This window comes from Anopheles coluzzii, chromosome 2 (assembly GCF_943734685.1).
Source record: "Anopheles coluzzii chromosome 2, AcolN3, whole genome shotgun sequence".
Lineage (NCBI taxonomy): Eukaryota > Metazoa > Arthropoda > Insecta > Diptera > Culicidae > Anopheles > Anopheles coluzzii.
In genome coordinates, this window is record NC_064670.1 from 107,622,522 (window position 1) to 107,642,407 (window position 19,886).

General features: G+C 45.6%; 2 protein-coding genes across 4 annotated transcripts in view; one reads left to right on the forward strand and one right to left on the reverse strand.

Annotated features, from left to right (window-relative positions):
• LOC120949199 (serine-rich adhesin for platelets) overlaps positions 1 to 19,886 on the forward strand; it is a 173,853-nt gene that overhangs the window by 90,680 nt on the left and 63,287 nt on the right. The gene's annotated exons all lie outside the window — the stretch shown is intronic.
• LOC120949200 (phospholipid-transporting ATPase ABCA3-like) lies at positions 745 to 7,242 on the reverse strand. The gene is made up of 7 exons (XM_040366319.2): positions 7,113 to 7,242; positions 5,373 to 6,361; positions 3,788 to 5,292; positions 3,644 to 3,717; positions 3,214 to 3,566; positions 1,252 to 3,140; positions 745 to 1,173 (listed from the first exon to the last, which is right to left on the reverse strand). The coding sequence occupies exons 2-7, from the start codon at positions 6,327 to 6,329 to the stop codon at positions 993 to 995; spliced, it is 4,959 nt and encodes a 1,652-aa protein (XP_040222253.2). The 5' UTR covers positions 6,330 to 6,361; positions 7,113 to 7,242; the 3' UTR covers positions 745 to 992.

Genomic DNA, 19,886 nt, shown 5'->3' on the forward strand with positions numbered 1-19,886 from the left:
GCTTTGTTTACACATTCACTGCAATTTATTGTACGGCCTACTAGCATCAATATTGTGTTGTGTTTTCAACTAAACTAGCTACATTGGCTACTAGAGTAATGAAAACCCATGGAATATTCTACTGGGAAAACAGATCAACAATTAACAAGCAAACACACATTTTTATGTGAAGTATTTACCTTTTTTCATGGTTCAATTTCACTTACAAGTTTATGTTAAATTCCTGAATCTAATTCTGAATTCTAGATCGTTTCCGATATTTGCAAAGAATTTAATCCAGATTATGGAACAATGCCGATTGCGGAATGTATGGTACGGAGTGCAAACGATCCAAACATACTTGCATGCTCATAGAGAGCAACTATATGCTGATTCAAAGGAATGTGAGAACGGTAGCAATACGCCACAGACCTTACAATTGCAATTTTCCCTAATTGTGTAAACCTATTCGGTTGAAGCAGAATTAAACATGTAAAGAGCTGAAGGGGATTCATTCGGTTTAAGAGAACATGTGTTCATCACGGCATCCAACTTAAAATAATCAATTAAACATGAAAAACGATTGAGGAATATATCTGTTCATGAATCTGTTAATATTTCCGTTGAAATTCAATTGAGATAGAAACCTATTTTCCGGAGTAGTTTATGATTCTGGAACCGATTTGGACATACTTCCTTGAACCGATTCTTTAACAGTTTGGAGCTAGAAGTAATCGATGAAAACTTTGTTGTAAACTTAGAATCTTCTTTGTCGCAACTTACATAACTCTGAACTCGTTTTATTTTACAATTATTATAAATTACAAATCTTACACACTAATCTTTTACTACAACTTGTATGCTCAATTTATCTGCATAATAAGTTAACTTAAGAATCTCAATGTCGTCATTACAAAAACCCTGTAAACCCCAAAATGTCCCCCAATTTATCGTGTCTGCCCAGGCACTTCTTAACTAGCAAGAAGTACCGCAGCCACTTGGCCCTGCAGATCTCACTCGGTAACTCGCTGATATTTGGTAAAGAACAGGAACACCTGTTCCAGCGACGTTTGGCCGAGTGCGTAGTCCTCGATTTCCAGCTCTTGCTTCGAGCTTTCCATCAGGCCAAACATCTGGGACCATTTCAGATCCGTTACCGGTATGTGGAAGGTGAGAGAATCTTCGTACTCCTCCCTGGAAAGAAGTAATATAAAAAAAAAACATTGAGCAAGAGCGTTCCCGACTGGCATTTACCAAGAAACAAACACTTACTTCAGCACGGCTCCGCTGAAGCGACTCATCACAAAGTCTTTTACACCGGCGACTCGTTTCTGCTGTGCATCGGTCGACCCGCGAGCCACCTTCACCGTGAGCAGGAATCCTTTGGAGAATTTGTTCTTCAGATGTTGCGTCGAGCCGAGACATTTGAACTCGCCGTTCACCATAATGGCCAGTCGCGTACACAGTGCCTCACACTCTTCCATGCTGTGTGATGTCAGCACAATCGATTTGCCCGTGCTGCGTACCTTACAAATAACATCCCAGAACTGACGCTTCGCTCCCGGATCCATGCCCGTGGTCGGTTCGTCCAGATACACCACCGACGGATTGCCAAGCAGGGCGAGTGCAGTACTGATTTTCCGCTTATTGCCTCCACTGTACGCTTTCGTGCGCTTGTCCAGATGCTTGGTAAAGTTCAGCTCTTCCGCCAGAATGTAGGACACATTCTTCACCTCCTGCTTGCGTACACCTCGCAGCAGTGCAAATATGCGCAACGTTTCCCGGCCCGTCAGATCCTCCAGCAGCGCGTCAAACTGCGGACAGTAGCCAATCTGCCGATGCGCTCGATTCATGTCCTCCCGCAAGCTGATCCCCTTGACCCAAGCATTACCGGACGAAATTTCCTCATCGCCCGTCATCATTTTGAACGTCGTTGTCTTGCCAGCGCCGTTGATGCCGAGCAGCCCGAAGCACTCGGAATGATTGATGCCGATTGACAGGTTGTTTACCGCCTGGAAGTTGCCGTAGTACTTTGTAACGTCGCGCAACAGCAAATTGTGCCCGTCGATGTCCGTCCGGCTGAGATTCGCTATACGGCGCTTTTCTTCCAGCACGTCCGAGTCCTGTTCCGAGCCCACTGTGCCCTGTGGTCCCGCTGGGCTCGCCGAACCTTTTGGTTTTCGCTGGAACAACCGTTGCAGTACACCATACTCCAGCATAAACAGCAGTGAAAAGGAAACGGTTCCAATCAGCACACAAAACAGCAGATTGCGAATGATGCCCACGTTGCCAAAAGAGAACACCTCCAAATCGCAACAGCGCGCATCTACCGAGCACAGATCGTCAACCACACACTGTGCTCCGAGCAGGTCGCAGAACTTTTTGCACGAGGAGGCCGTGCTGGACGCCGCATTTAGATTGTTCAACCCATGGCTGAGCACAAAGTTCGGGAAGAACATAAACACCCACTCGAGCCCTTCGGCTACCTCCACCAGATCGATACCGTCAAACTTGAGCACGTTGACGGCGGTGAAGAAGATTGCGCCCGAAAGCACGTTCACGAACATCATGCGCACGAATCCGGTGGCGGAAACGCTAAACAGGAACGAGAACAGATACGTTACGGGGAGCGTGGCGTAGCCGAAGAATAAGAGCAGTAGGAACGCACGTCCAAGCTCCTCGAACGTTGACCAGCCCTCCTCCTGGAAGATGGCCACCGTCGCGATGTACACCAAACTGTTCAGCACGAACAGCGTAAAGTCCCACATGAACGCCAGCAGCCAGAACATCGTCACATTGGTACCGCTGACGAACTGCAGCAGCTTGGCGCGCGAAGTACGCTCCTTGATGTAGAACATGATATACAGGGCGGCCACGAACGCCATCGCAAAGCCAGTGTTAAACGCGAGCTGGAAACCAGCGTTCAGCCCTGTGTTGAGCTTCTTTAGTTGCGTGTCCAACCGGTACGGAAGTGGTTTGTTGATCACATGCAGTTGGCATTCCGTGCACTGGGCTTGCAAGATGGCGCTGTACACTAGATTCAGTGCGAGCGGGGCCGTGTGGAATGCCTTATTGTTGAACCAGCCAACGTACGGTGCGCCCGAGCGGATGGTAGCACCCACAAAGTATCGGGTGTTCACTGCGGCAATGTCCTCGATGGACTGGAAATACAAACACACGCAATCAGTACACGATCGCGATCATATGAGCATGGGGAAGGGATGTTCAGCTTACCTTGCGCACAATGTACTCTGTCATGTCCTCGTCGATAGTGACCAGTTCGCCGCGGTCAGTAAACATGTTCTGGAATGCTTCAACCCTTCCCGTTTCACCACCGGCACGCTCAAGTACGGTGATTGCCTTCTCGTAGGAATCGATCGTTATTTCCAGCGCGGGCAAATCTTTGCCCGCCGAAATGCTCCGCGTTATGATGAACGTCATGCAGACGAAAAATATCGGTATGACAAACATCATGACCAGCTGAACCCAAGCACGAATGGACGAGAGGTACTTCTTCAGCAGCTGGGCCTGTATCTGGTTGAACAGGAGCTCCTTACCAGTCAGCAGGTGCAGACGATCCAATGCATCTGAAGGGGAAAGTTATACATTAGCCTGATACTAAGAATTAAGTATAAGAATTAGTTGCACACATGATCATACTTACATTCGGAACTGCCTGTCTCAACAACGGTGCCATTGGTATGGGTTCCTGTTTCGTCGAAACTGTCACTACCAGCCCTGCGAAAACAAGATATCAAGATGTTATCCATAACATTCAAATCGACTTCAAGATTCCCCAATAACTTACTTCAAGAACACTTCCTCCATGGTTGTAAGCGATATGCCGTAGCTAGTAATACCGCAGCTCACCATCTGATGTTCAATGTCCTCCAGCAGTCGCTGGAACACGTCCAAATAGTCCTCCTTCAGTATAAACGACAGCTCCGACCCAATGTCCGTGTCGATCGTCACATCCGGGATGTATTTCCTCAGTATGCTCAATAGTCGCTGCTTATCACACCTCGCATCCTTCACGCAGATCAACCGATACCCAACGCCGAACGTTTTCTTCAGGAAAAAGGGTGACCCAACTGCTTTCAGCTTACCCTCCGCCATGATCGCTATCCGATCGCCGAGCACATCAGCCTCGTCCATAAAGTGCGTGGAAAGGAGCATCGTACGGTTTTGTTTTTCCTTTTGCAATAAATTCCACAATGCGCGCCTTGCCGACGGATCCATTCCCGACGTAGGTTCATCGAGCAGTACCACCTTAGATCCACCGCACAGTGCCATACCGACGGCAAGCTTGCGTTTCATACCACCGGATAACGTTTGGGATTGTGCGTTACGCTTGTCCGTCAACTCGAGCAGCTTCAGATAACGATCAATCTCTCCACTGACTGCCTCCGTTGGAACACCCTTCAAACGGGAGAAGAACTTCAAATGCTCGTCCACCGTCATCTCGTCGAACAGTACATTGTGCTGCGGGCACAATCCCAGCGACGATCGTACACCATCGATATCAGTACGTATGTCGTGTCCGTTGATCAGTGCCGTACCAGAAGTGGGTGCAAACACGCCCGTCAGCATCGACATCGTCGTCGTCTTGCCCGCTCCATTGTGACCAAGCAGGACAGAGATTTGGTTCTCGTACATCCGCAAGTTCAACCCATCCACAGCCGCCTTATTACCTTTGTATACCTTGCGCAGCTGTTTGATCTCAACACCGGCATACCCTGCCGGATCCTGCTCGATGTACCGGGACTCGGTTGAGCCGTTCGCTTGAAACAATGTGTCGCGCGATGGCGTCTGCGTTCGAACCCAGAACTCCCTCGTGAATGGGAAATACCACGGCCTTGCTATGCCAAACTCTCCCGGCATGATCTGCTCAATGTACAGCGCAATCAACAGGTAGATGACGGCATCTACCAGCAGCATTATAATGATCAGTCCCACATTAAACCCATCATCGATGGTGGCCGGTTCGAAGAGATTTGACCACCGCAATCCGACCGCAGTTGCTTCGAGCCGCACGGTCAAAAACATTGCCAGTGACATGCCCGAGTTCGACAGCAGACACATGCCCAGCTTGGCACCCGTGCCCATCTCGTCGTAGTTCTGCTGGCTCACGTTGAACGGCAGCTGCGTGACAAACCAGAGCAACCCGGCAATACCAGCGGCCGTGTTCGCCTTGCTGAAGAACACACTGATCATGAAGCAGAAGCAGATCGTGCTGATGCTGTACACGAAGAAGAACACCCAAATCAGCGTCCATTCAGAGTTTTCAAAGATGGCAGCCGAACTGAAGGGGACCTATTGTAACAAGAAGTTTAATGAGTACCCGTTTCCATGGCAACTCAATTTACAACCGACGCAACGCAAAAACAACTTACGCAGAGCAGTATCGTGATAAGCGATAGCGAAACCGTCAGCAGGATGAGACACTTCACGAACCACGCCGACCAGTGCAGCCAGTTCGACAGGCCCATAATCTTCATCGCCTCCTTCAGCTGCTTCTCCTTCTCGATCGTGATGTACTTGACCGTGTTGATGCAGGTGTAGAAGAACGATATGACGATGATGAGGGCCAGCAGCTGCTGCAGCGCCTCCAGGATCGCATCGTCGTAGTACGGCGGGTACGGATAGCGCTGCACGTGCACGGTCGGTAGGTCGACTCCGGGCAGGCGGCGTCCCAGTAGCGCCCTCGATATCGCACCCTGTATGCCCAGGAATCCTTCGCTGTAGTAGCTCGGTGAGCCACCATCGTCCAGCAGAGGGTTGCGAAGGCGCGGGGAAAACGGTACCACCAGCAGGTTCGTTACCCAGTTGGAAAACTGAAACTCATCGTCGCGCAGTTCCGCCGGGTAGCGTACAGCGAACGTTAAGTTATCCGTCGGCACACCGTTTGCCACTGTCCAGCTTGCCCAACTGTCGTCAAACTCTACCCCAGCCAGGAACGATGACTCTGCCAGCACACTTTCCATCTCCCGAGCATCCGCGAACGAGGCATAGGTTAGGCGTGCCTTCGGGTCATTTGCATTCAACGCTCGAACCGCTTCCTGTACGACCGCTTCGAGCAGATCATTGCGGGGCGAGTAGGCTATCTTGAATTCAAAGTTTTTGTCCTCGGCCAACTTTTCCAAATGTGTCAGACGATCGGTTTCGAGCGGTTTAAACACCGAATTGCTGTCGATAAACTCCGGATCGACGAGACCGCGCACGAGCAGCAGTATGGAGCAGCACAGGACCGGGATCAGTATTTCGAACAGCGTTTGAATGTAGTGCCGCTTCTGCAGGATCCAGTTCTTCCAGAGGAGAAGCACAAACTTCTCCCAGTTGCTGGTCGCCATTTGTCGTGTTTTTCGCTCCAGATAGCGCAACACTGTAAGCATTTATTGGATGGGAAAGTGAATGAAGAAGGCTTGCAATTAGAAGGGTGTGACCGTACAATCGGGTGCATCTTATCGCATGACAACGTGTGGGGCACGGTGTCTTGTGACTGATTGCAATAATTTGTCTATGAGCTGTTCGTTACGAGTGAGCGTATTTCAAGTGCAATTTTGTGAGCTGTTTAATATAATCGATGAGTAACCTAGTATCAGAAAATCAGTTATATTTACACCATTCATAACTATCTTGCTACCAACAAGTACATTAAAGACATTGAATGTTTATCTGTCACAACTCATGCAGCAAAGAATTAACGGAAAATCTCAACATCCCCGTCAAGCAACACATTTTAGTACACACATCACTTGTTGCCACATGGTCTTTATTGTACTTGAACTAAAACTTTTATTGCATAATAAACGAGACACCTAAAAAACTGACACATTGAAACACCTTACTGTTTAAGAATCACTGTTTTGCTTGAATACCCTTGGTAATACTGAACCAACTGAAGTTGCAATAGTCTTTATTCCCTGGATTTATCATACAGGCATTTTGATTATTAAAAAAGCGAGTTTAAAATTAAAGTTCACTTCACAGTCTGTTGGTGGACTTCTTGATGTCCAAAAAACTGAAACTACTCAACCCCACTTCACAAGCTTTCAAAACTTCTCAACAAACATAATCCACAACGAGTATCACATTACATCTATCGACCACCGGCTTCTATGCACTCTACAAACCTTGAAAGCTCGCAACCACAGCACTATACTACTGCTACTGCCCGTACACTCTTGCTTAACCGTTCCGCAAAGGGGATGCACCTGCCGGAAGCGTTCGTTTCGTTGTGACTAACGGCGATGCTCGTGGCGCGCCTTTTCTTATAACAACCCCATCAACGGCCCATCCATTGACGAACGTGCTTATCAGTGGTGCGATAATCAATTGTCTTCGCTTTATCTGTACGCGTGTGTGAGTAAGTGTCTGTGCAAAAGCTATCAAAACCCATAGAATGTTCCACCTGTACACCGCTCGCACAGGAAATTGGTGCCCTTCCGGCAATCATCAACCCAGCATACCCTTCCGAGGGAAAAAATTTAAGCGCGAGCGCAATCTCCCACACAACCAATACAGCGTTGTCCACCGCCGGCGATAAGATAAAAACCGGCCCCGAATGTGGATGCTCCCCACGATTGAGTCATTCTGCCTGCGGCCAGACACGCTACCATTGGAGGGAGGGAGCCTTTACGACCCAATAAACGCGCGCGCTCCGAAAGCACACGCCTTCGTGGGATGATACACGCCGTTGGGGTTTCGCGTGCTATACCCAAGCACAAGTGTGTTTTCCCGTTGCAAAGATTAGGGTTGGTTGTAGCCAGTTCGCACATTACTGTCGCCCGATGCGCTTCGAGAAAAAAAAGGTGGCCGGATTGATAAGAGCTGCTGACCATCGATTGTTTACCAGAGGATCGGAAATCGGAGCGATAGATAAGCGAAGGTGCGCTTTGGGAACCTTCTTTGAGACCACTTTGTACAGCATCGCCATGAAAAGTGGCAACTCATTGGCCTGGGTTGGCATAAAATTTGCACCGTAATGCTCTCATCATTCTTCACTGTTGAAACGATACGACGCGTCATTGGGACCGCATGTGACTAGCGGCAGCGGCTGAGCGTTAGAAACGTGAAGTTGATGATAATGAAGGAGAGGGCCACACAAATCACAACTCGCTGTGTGGCACTGCTCGGTTTTATCGGTCACCGGAAACGGATGAAGTAATTTGAGAACACCGATCGTTTAATCTCGATTGCGAGCAGCGAAAGTTCTCGGCGGATATACATACTAACAGTGAGTGCGTTTTTTACTGTTTTTGACATATTTCCATTTTAAGTTCTGTTTACTTTGCCGAGTAAAATCTAGTAGCTATAATGCAAAGCGTCAATGGCTTAGCAGTTAGTATTGGATAATACAAAATAATTTGTGCCAGTTATAGGGCTACGGACCGAAATTTCAAGGCTCATCTTAAACCCCTTCCTAGCATCCCATTATGAGATGGAAAGCTCCTGACCACAATAGACGGCTCCTAGGTGTGGTCAGTAACTTTTGAGCAACTACTATTTGGCCTATATCTAAAATTAAACCCATGCCAGTCCAGGAAGTAATCACGAACCCATATCAACCATAAAATTGAAATTGAATCCTTACTGGTCCTGAAAATGCTCATGAATCCATACTGGTTCTTTATTCTGGTCTTGAAACTATTCCTTGCATTCCTTGAAATACCTTGAAGGCTTATTAAGCACGCTACAAGTCAAAGTGGATATAATATACAGGTGGGCTTGTAGCTCTTCTCGCCAAACAATAGTGATAAACTAGTGATGAGCTTTGATAGGTCTAGGGACGTTTTTACATTGTACCGACTACACTATACACTGTCTGCAAGTGGCTATTAAAAAAACTTTTTCACCTTCTTTTAGAATCAAAATCAGTTCAGGCCAGTTATAGAACACAATGTTTAGTAGTTTACGACGTGACAAAGCAATGCAAATAGACACTGATCAGCAATACTCAAGAACATACTCACACCAACAAGCAATCGCCCCTTCGTGTGTCAAACCATTTTATAGCTTTTTTATAGTCTAGTTGTCAAATCGTTTAGGATAAGCCCACCTTTAAAATGAAATATTTCATTCGAAGAGAACCCTTATAAACGGTAATTGAATTTTAATTTATTCGCGGAACTATTCACCATTCTTTCAACGCAAATGCATAATTACCTGTGTTTGTTCCTAAAAGCATAACAATTTTCATTTTCAACAAACAATGCACTACAAAATAAGTAGCATCCCACAATTGACTCATTTCCCAGTTATTGTTACTCCTCCACTTTCATCGAAGTGTAATTCCAACCAAACATTACTGTTGTCGCAAACGTGTAACGCAAATTTAACACTCCGCTACCGGTGTGCAAACAAAATATTAATTTATCTTCAATCGCATGCAGCTAAAGTGAAAATGAAAACGAAATCGATGCGCATCTGCTGAACGCGTTCACTGCAAACAACAGCTTTTTCGCAAACAAGGGGATTCACCAAAACCTGCTGAGTGCAACGAACACACCAGACGGATAAGCGGTGGGGCACCGGGCAGTAGCGTGAAATCAAATATTTTCCCATCGCCAACACCAACACCACAACCGTTGGAATGGTCGAGTATAATTATGCAATCTCACGCGCGTGTCCTTGGCTTCAGCTAAACCACTTTATAGGCGTTGTTTGTTGGGTTTTAGCTCCAGCGTTTAGCTTTCTGGTCTTTTTTTCTATTAATAAACAACAAACTCACCACCACTTACCGCCCATAATTTACGCATGAACCGCCAATGGTCCAATCCATTGTGTAGGGTTCCTTTTCTAGTGTGCGCTCTAAAATGCCGCACCGTGTGGCATACGTGAGGCTCCAGACCGGCACATCAATGATGCAATGCAATTGATTCATCACACAGGCCCACACACACACAGATACACAGGCTTTTCGACACCTTTTCTTAACCAAAGCTATCCCGTGGCAATCGGGTCGAAACGGGAGTCGAAGGAGGGATGCAGTGCAATTTTCAATAATAGAATAATCAAGCTATGAAATTCTGCATCCCACCGGCTTCGGTTCGGTTTCTGTTTGCACGGCGAATGTTTGCTTCGCTCGCTTATCAGTATTCGCACGAGTGCACCATCGAACGGAAGTCCTTACTGTCAAACGAGCCGTACAATCACACAGCCTTCCGCACCCACACACAGACATACATAAGGAGAGAGAGAGAGAGAGAGAGAGAGAGAGAGAGAGAGAGAGAGAGTGAGTGCAGGCACAGGTGTGCCTGGATAGTTGCAATCCGTACCGGAAACACGGCCTGTCTGCTTCCGGCAACCGGATCTTTGCCGACATGTTCCGGCACACAAATCGATCGGTGCATGTGTGTGTGTGTGTGTGTGTGTGTGTGTGTGTGTGTGTTTGTGTGTGATCGGGGCACTAAATACGATAAGGTAGCCCCGGTTCTGCACGGCCGGATTGTTTGTACGTGGGTGTTGGACTGCATCTGAGTGCCCAGCTCTTTTGGAAAATGGCTTCTGGAGTTCAGGTTTTTTGTGTGTGTCCTGTTGTTCCTTCCCGTGTATGGAGGCTGCCTTTTAAGTGCATAACTGGGGCAGCCTTTAGTGGATGGGTACCTTCGACTGGGAATACTAAAAACTCCTCCCCGCTTTTCACAATGCCACAAACTTAAATGCAGCTTTAAAAGTGTCTGGCAAAGGAAAAAAAGAAAAGGCTTCCCTACTAATGGACCATTCAGCATCGCCGTTCAGGATGGTTTGCTTCCCATTTGCACGCGTGTTGGAGAACTTTCCTCGTTTACTGCTGAGAGGATTTATGACCTATCGTACGTGCCTTAAAGCTTGCGCTGGGTAAAATATCATCCAAAGGAACTGAACGGTTAAAGCTGGTTCAAAGTGGTTTTTTTTGCGTTCGTTTGCTTTATTGCTCAGATCACAAACGCGCACCGTATTTGGTGTGACTCATCGCCGATATGGAATGTGGTCCTCTTTGACTCTTCGATGATTAAGCGGCAGCTGATCGATGATATTGAGCTTGTATTTATGCACTGCATTGACGCAGATATCGGGCATGCAATCTAGTGCACTATGTTTGTTTGCAACGAGCATGGCCACCGATTGCCTGAGAGGCATCAATTCTTTACAATGGAAGTGCTTTTAATTACCGTAATGCACACATCTGTGATGGATGTGGAAAAAGATTTCACAGAATTTTGGTTACTTTTTTTCTCATGCTTCATTCAATACAATGTTTGCCTCCTGTATAGAATATAAATCACACAAAAAAGGTAATTCTCTGGAAATCATCGATCGATGATTCTGAGGCACACCGGGGCTGCACGTGCAATATTCTCTTTTGCATTTTGTTTTAAATGTTTTATCGATCCGTATGTCGTGTACTTTTATTCTAATCTCCCAGCCAGTCGCACTATCAATACACTCCGGTCAGAAATGCCGGCAATCGATGTAGAATACCAACCACGTCACAGTGCCAACCACTCTCCCCTTTATTAGTACCAATACAGCCACCTCCCTGCCACCCTGCAACATCGACACAGACAAAGGCTGCTTTATCTTTATCACCGCACGCCGGCACATCGCATCGCGCAGTATCGCTCTCAGCCACATTCCCTGGTGCAATAAATACATGCACATTGCTGCTGTGATAAAGCTGCTGCGCCCGGTGTGCAATCTAGTTGTAATGGATTTTATGGCAAACCGAATATTATGTACCTAGCCCGGATCAGGGATGGTTGAAAAGAGGGGGAAAATTGGATGGATGTATTTTGAAAAGCGAATTCTGATCGATAAACAGTTTATTTTGAAGCGTGCTGGAGTGCTTTCATAACGGCGCTGTTTAGCGCATGTTGTGGTTTGATTGATTGTTATACCATCAAAAGAAGTGTTTAGTTTCGATGAACCGCAACAAGTAATTGATACGCAAACTGGATCAATTAATAAGCGGTAAAGTAGTATTAAAACAAACGCCAACAGTTACTATCGTTTGATAATGGTGGGAAAGTTATATATAAATTTTCACTTGACATTTAAAACCAATTTGCAATCAAAACACATTAAAACTAACTCCACATCAAAGCGTTTATTTTCATTTTCATAATAATAAGCCTTTGCTATTAGTTTTAAGGATTAAATTTACTTTACGAACGTGCAATTTGATGATAACACTGTGCAATCTGTCTACAAATACATTATCTTAATCTGATCTATATGCTCATATATAATCGATATTGATTATTATTTCCACCACTCGTTCCCATCAAAAGATTGGGAAAGAAAAAGAGGCTCATTAAATCATCCCACAATCGATACAGCCTAGTGAATGTTATCATTTCGCCGTAATCCATTTTTTATTCAATAAACAATAACCAATTTGCATATTAAGCTTCATCAATCATTACAATTAGCAACGCGACTTCGCTGCTATAATCGCTAACTGCTAAGAGCAGTTTTAACGAAGCGATGAAAAGGAAGCCATTATCACGTGGAGGGGAAGGAAGTTAATTTTTAATTTCCACTTTATATACTCACCCCAAAACAATAACATACACACATACACAATGGGGATAATTTCCATTTACCCTTAGCTTTTACTAGAATGAGTCTTACTCTCGCGGTAAACGCTGTATCCGGTAAACGTATTTGCCACCAACACATAATCGATTATGAAGCCATCGCTGCTTCGCTCAATACCATTTGTCGACCATTGTGCAACATTATTCTTTCTTCAGCCAGTAGCGAAGCTTTTCCTCGGGCTTCCCAAAGCCAGGCGTCTCTCTTTCTCGCCCCATCAAAAGCAATTACCCATCCTGCCCAAAACCTGTCAGCTCGCAATCGTTCGATCCGGAATGGAGGGCGTTTGTTCCCAACCTCCCAGCCCAGGAAGTGCGGTAAATATTTATCGACAGAATTATCACGCTTTTCGTACATTAATTTATGAAACACGAGAGTGGTGCGGAAACGCTGGGTAGGATATAAAATCGTGAAACTTTTCAACAACATTCCATCCCTCCGGAAGGCTCATTTCGGTGAAACAAAGGAGCACAATAAATTTCAGCCGGCGCGCGCATGCGAACGTTCCCGGACGTTTGATGGGTTTTGTTTTGCTGGCGTGCGTGGTTGGGCTGAGGGCTTGATTTTGATTATTTTGCACCGTGTGGTTAGCCACGGAAAGCGAATGTCTGCCACGAGAGACGGGGATAAATGACTGACGTATTCAGCAGCTCGGAAGCTGCTCACCGAACGTTCCACCCTTATTCCTCGGAAAGCGTGCGCTTAGGTATAGTTTTCCCAATTTCTACCCCCAAAAGCTGCCAGATCGAAACGGATAAGCCTAGTAGCAGGAGCGCGCGCTGAACTCTACCATTTTACCCTGCCCGTACCCACTCGAATCCCGAAACGAACGAGTAATTCAATCCGATTAGTGGTACGGATTAGAGCGGTCCGTGGCGTAGGCACTGCACTAGCGAAAGGCGTACTTTACTATTTCCCTTTCCCAGTTTGCATTAGGAAGGAAGGAATGCTTTCCCAAGAATTGTATACCTTTGAACGTGTGTGTGTGTGTTTCCAAGTGGACAGGTCAGGGTAGGATTTGAACTCTACGACACACACCGTATGATCTTCACAAATTCCTGTCCAACAACTCACCAGCCACCAGGCTGCTCCATCGATGACGCTCCGAGCCCATAGTTTATGCGGTGTGTTTTTGTTGGAGCTTAAAACTTGGAGCCTCACGGGAGAAAGCTTACAAATGTGCAAGTCGAGCAGGTATCCAGAAGAAGCAGCACCGGTAGGATAAAGTTTAAAGAGCTTTCCAGCGGATTTATGATACTAAATAGAAGCGCCCGTCAAGCTTATCTGTAAGTAAAAATTGAGTAACAACTTTGAAGGATAGATTTTTTTAACGGAAGCACTTTATGATTTACTCAAGACGAAGTACTCTTTCTAAGAAAAGTAATCAAAGCATTCACGTAGCTCAGATAAACCATTGCTCTAAGGAGCAATAATAAAGTAATACATTATATTTATTTTTCCGATTGCCGCCAAGTGCTCAGCAAAACGGCGCCGGCATTATTCAGCTCCGGCTTCAAAACTACTGTACATTTCCTACCAACTCTACTCCTACCCGCGAGTTTGTATGCTCGCAAACAAAACTATAAATGATGAACGACCGTTCCCGGTTGCCTTCATTCCCCGTGGCCCGCCTCCAGAATCGATCAATTTTATTGGAACCAACGCCATCCTTCCGACCAACTTCGGCAGCAAAGGGTCCAGAATGTCATTATTTACCAACCAAACACTCTAACACTTCCGCTCAGTCTCCTAAGAAAACACAGAAACTCTCAAACACAAAACCACCCCCCCTCCCCCTCGGATGGGAAGGGCGTGGGTGAACCAGCAAAGGAACCGGCAAGTTCCTGCTTCACCACGTTAGCAAAATATTATCTTAGCCCTCCGTTCACCCATTTATCGAGCTTTTCTAGTTTGCCTGCAAAGCGCTCCCGCAACTAGCACCAGAATCCAGTTCGCCTTTGGAATCGGAGAATGGCAGGAAATTGGGACGGAAAAAATGGAAAATTATTTCGTTCGATTGAAGTGGGAGAGCACAAAGGAAAAGTGAACTGCAAACGATTCTGTCCATTGTGAAAAGCGGCCCAAATATTGATAGCCCAAGGATTGGGGCAATCGTACCCCAAAAATAGAATGCAAAAATCAATCCACAATCGATTGGAAAGGAGAAACCCACTCCAATCTAATAGATATGCTGGAAAGATACCACATCAAACCACCCGGGCCGCAGTCGAACGTCTGAGATGGCTGTTTGGTTGAACAGTTCGAACAGTTTGCAGCATAATTTAATAATTTATTAAAGTAAGTACCGTTCTATCGGCACGCCTGTCTTTTGTTCCTGCTGCGCTGAACGTCACGAGCACGGCGAACGCTTCAGGCGCCATTAGCAGCCCAATAGGTGACAGTGTTAACTTAATTTTCCTCTTATTTTTCGGTGCAATTTTCAGGGCCCAACACAATGCAGCCTTTAACCTTGGCACACAGTTTGGGAAGGGTACACACACATACCCATGCATGGGGAAAAGTTTCCCCAGGCCGGGTGTCGAAATATTGATTGCATTTGCCGGAGGAAGGCAGAGAGACAGAGAGAGAGTTGGGTGGCAAACTTTCTCCAAACACGGGCGTCGCGTGCGTACGGCACTGATCATTTTCATAATTGCGAACCGAAACACCGGGGCTGGCGCAAGTTTTAATGATTTCATAACAATTGTTCCAGCGTCTTGCCCTGGGAAGGCATGAGGTATCCTTTCCAGTATGGGGGTTTTGTCGTCTCCGCTATTACTGCGCTCAGAGGCAGAGCAAAACTTTCATCTTCTCTTACCCGGCACCGTTAAACGGCATCGAAACTGTACCCTAACTGTCGTTAGGGTAGGTTTGGCCGAAGCTGTTTGGTGGGCTTAAGAAGCTTGGCTATTAATTAACCAGAACACGTGGCAATTATTTTATGTTTTTGCTTTGTATTTCTTTGCTTGCTTTTCCCAGTGTAGTGGCACTACAAAAATACTTTAAATTACTCCCCCAAACTTTGCTCAATCGATGCTTGATGTTTTAATATTTGCCGATAAAGGCTTCACTGTATTTAAACAGCAATCGACGCTTCTCGGTAGCTGTTAATTTTGCTTCCAAAGTAAATACTTTAAGTCGCCAGAACTCCCCTTTTAAAACGACGCATTTGTTCCGTAGCCTACAATCGAAATCATCATCATCATGCGTATGATTTAATGACCTTTTATCGCACGAAACCTTACGCAGCCAATTTTCATTCCTATTTAAATCTATTTTGGAATTTGCTTCATTTTCTGCGACAATAACGTACGGGGTTATTTTTTGCGCCAAGAAAACCTCCCATACTCCATTTACTGCCCCGTACCCCGTTGGCTCGTAAAAGCCATTGCCATTGTAATAGGATACGCGACCCGGAAATCGTGGGAGCCATTTTCCTTAAATTATGTATGCCATTTGATGAAAGTCACTTCGCGCGACAGCCCTTTCAACTTTGCCGGTGGCTATGCGCGGGCCAAATGCGGATGCTGGCGCACAAATAAGGCGGATAGGAAAAAAAGAAGAAGCCCGGCCCATAAGTCCTTACCGTCGTTGAATCTGATCCTTTTCCGATGTGAGGCACAAATGTGCTTTCCCTTTCCCGCTCCTACCCCGCATACCCCACTGCTCCTTAATCTCTTTATTTCGCGTGTCCTGTTCGAGGCATGCGACGAACGGTGGCCCCACAAACCGCAATCAGCCGACGGTACCACCACGGAGCGTAAGATAGCACCGCCACGGTGACGCGTTACATTGAAAGGTCCCCTGGGGAGGATGGGGGGGGGGAAGTGGGGGAGGAGTGGCAAGGCGGTCTCTGGTGGAGTTTTATTTCACTCGTAAAACGCGTGACACGACGCCAATCGCCATTATGCTGCTGCTGCCGGCGTGAGGTTTCGTTTGGTGGGATTCTTCCGGTTGGAATTAACTTCCCTCTGTCTGTCTGTGGAAGGGAAGCAGCGGGTGACTCTAGGTGGGTTTGGTAGGGGTGGGGAGGTGGGGCTGGGTTTTTTCCACGCATCGCTGCTTTTCGCACTACTAATGTGCTGAGCGGCGATTTATTCCGTATCGATTGCTTCCCCGGAAGCACTAAGTCCCTGGAGGACCCGGGAGGGAGTTTCTTGGGTCAGTTGATAAGGACCTCCGCAATGGCAATCTGTAAGGATTGGAGAGGAAGTTTATGAATGTGATCACGCAGTAACAAAGATATGTTTATTCAAGAGCTTGTCCGGCTGTGATGGCTTTCTCGTAAAGAAAGAAGATCAATGAAGTAAGCATGAGTGTGGATTAGCGTAAAGGAGATTGTTATTAATTGGTTTTGTGCATTCATCTTAAGAAAATAGCGCAGCGTGTTCAAAGACACGATTTGTCATTGTGTGTCATTGTGATTGCACATTAGATCTTCTGTAAACATTAAACAATTGATTTAACATGGATTTTTATCTGGTAACTGGTTTATAAGCGGCTCTTGTTACGAATAAGAATACTTAACAAAGATTTTCACAATTTCACAATTTATCGTGCCAAGTATAAAGTGACAAGTTCACAATTTAAAGCTATCATTCGTTTATATACTTTACTAAAAATCCATCATTCTTTCAACTTATCAGTTGCTTTTTATCTAAGTAAAATATTTAATTTGTCACTATATCCTCTTCAATTCAAAAGCACTCCACTTCACAATATTCTGAAGCATAACTCGTAATATGTTTGACCTAATTTTTCCCCCATACTCCCACTCGTATTATACGCCGAGCAGATTATCCTAATAAATGCTTTGGTAGCAGTTTTCTAACATACGCTCCAATTCGCTTCATTCAATTGAGATTATCCGAGATTAACGCAGCAAAGCACCGAACAATAACGCTGCCATCTTTAAACTTTGTTCTACCTTGGGAGGTGTTTTTTCCTTGATGATGCTTCTGTCTGCTACTTCCCACACTGCAAAGTGCCCCGAACACACACACACACGAATCCAACCCATCACGATAACGGTGGCCGTCTCGTTAGGTTTAGCGCTTCATCAGCAGCGGATTAGTAATTATGTTCTCGTTTTGTCTGATTTTTCTACAATCATCCTGCCTACGGTAATTTTTGCACATTTTCCTCCGCTACCGAACGCAGAAGGTGGAAGCAGCTGATTTTGAAGTTTTTTTTTTGTTGCAGTATTTCTCGCCTAGACTGCTTTTTTATTCATTTTTATTCTTTTTAATGCACCAACATACGACGATGCGTTGAAGTGGGTCACTTGGAAAAGCTATAATATTATCATCCATCTTTAATCCCATTCCCGGGTTGCTGGGAGGTTGACAGCTGCAGAGTCATCCTAGCCATACTGTCCAAGCTGTCGGTCCAATTTTCCATCCATTTCCCATTTTCATCCGCTTGGCCGAGAAGAAGCCTCAACAGGCAATCGAATAACGCTTTCTGTGACGCTTCTTCGAAACCGAGCGTGGGAAAAGCTATTCAGTAATTAACTTTAACGAGTACGGAACTTCAACAAAACGGGAGAAAGTGCGTACGTGTGATGATGGGTTTTCGATAGATAGAGGCTTTCGGCGTCAGCTGTGTACTGTTTGCATGCGTTTCTGCTACGAATTATCTTGTTCTCTCATCACAAAAAGAAATGTTAGCTTTGTGGGGTGAGGAAAAAATAGCACTACCTTGTTAATACCGAAAATAGATCATCATCCTAGAGCCAGGTGTCAGTTCTAATGAATCGAGAACCTGCGCTTACGCGAACATTTCCTCGAAAAACGGTGTAGCGCCGATTTCCGACCCTTGCTGCAATGTCAAGCATTTGCATTCAGCCTGCACGAAGCATATGAACGGTTACATTTGCTCTGCTCCGAAGCGTACGAGTTCGTCGGATCTGAATTAATGCTTTGCTACATTCTGACTTCGATAAGCTTTTCCCTGGAATACTGGCTTGCTCTGGAGATGTGACCTTTTGTTCCGTCTTCAGTGACTTCTGCTTCTGATTAAATTGTTTCATTCTACTGTAACCACACAAAGCTGAAGAATGAAGTTTTCCACAAATCTTCGTTAAAATTGTCTGTCTGTGAGGGATACTGAGGAAATGTTCAAATCATTACTAGAAGCTTCTGTGTGTATGTTGGATTAACGAGGAATAAGAAGCTTAAGGCTTAACTGGATGTATATTTCTTGTAGCTCCCTTTGTTAGAATTACTTCTGATGATGATGATGAGACTTGATCAACCTGAATAGGACAAAGTGTTACTTTGCATTGCTTTAAACCCCATCTATACATATAGGACTGCCGAAAATCCTCATAGTACCTCACAAAACAATTAAAATATTTAAAAATATTTGGAAGATTCCAAGAAGCATCTAAGAATACTACATCCACATACATCAAACAGAACTTCCTTTACACCCTCTAAATGTATCACTCACCATTTAAACAACCTCCAATGAGATACTGTAACCTCCGCCGCCAGGAGACACAAAAACACTGCCCAAAACGCATTAATCACATAAACACAGAGCAAAGCCCAGTCCATCGCCAAAATTCCAGTCCATTCAAAACCGCGTATCGCCGCGACGTGCCAACTGCACGCGTAGGCCTAATTATGCTATCAAAATCAATCTTCGTTCCGGTTCCGGTGCGTGGGCGAGAGACGACCTCCTCCCCTGGACATAAGCGTGTGACACGGTGTGCGCGCGAGCGAACGGGCTTGTCTCGGTGAAAGAGTTATTTAAAATAATGATAAATGATTAGGCGGAGAAAATGTGTCTGTCACGAGCGCGAATTTGGCGCGCTGTAATCATCAACCGGGGTGCCCGGGGGTTTTGTCCCTGTGGCAAGATTGTGGTCCACCGGCAAGATCCACCGCGGCCTCCGAAAGATCCATCCGTTTGAGCAAAGGTTTGAAAAATTGTATCACCATTACCTGGCAGAGCGTACCTGTGGCACAGCGAGACGGTTGATGGTCGCTTCAATATGATGAAGTGCCTACCGCACACACACACACAGCCCGGTCTGTCGGCTCGGGTTGGATGTAATTAGAAAAGTTTACTGCTTTCCTGTTCAAACTTCAACAGCGAGTTGAAAATGATGAGCTTTCTATCTATTTTTTGTTTTCGAATGAGTCTCAAGAATTATGCCACTTGCTCTATTTTAATGAACTTTTAATTATGCTGTTACCGATCTAATATCCTACATTGAATAGCTTTTAATCCTATCAAGATACTTCAATTGAACGTAACGCATAAAGAAACACGATAGAAAGTGTTAAGGCTTTCATCGCATTCTTTGAACCCTCGTCATG

Bases quoted from the DNA above. Each gene is read 5' to 3' on its own strand.
- LOC120949200 (XM_040366319.2), bottom strand. From the start codon at position 6,329: ATGGCGACCAGCAACTGGGAGAAGTTTGTGCTTCTCCTCTGGAAGAAC. The intron at 3,718-3,787 runs GTAAGTTATTGG...TTGTTTTCGCAG, and splicing joins ATGGAGGAAGTGTTCTTGAA to GGCTGGTAGTGACAGTTTCG. The intron at 3,141-3,213 runs GTAAGCTGAACA...TTGTATTTCCAG, and splicing joins CAGAGTACATTGTGCGCAAG to TCCATCGAGGACATTGCCGC.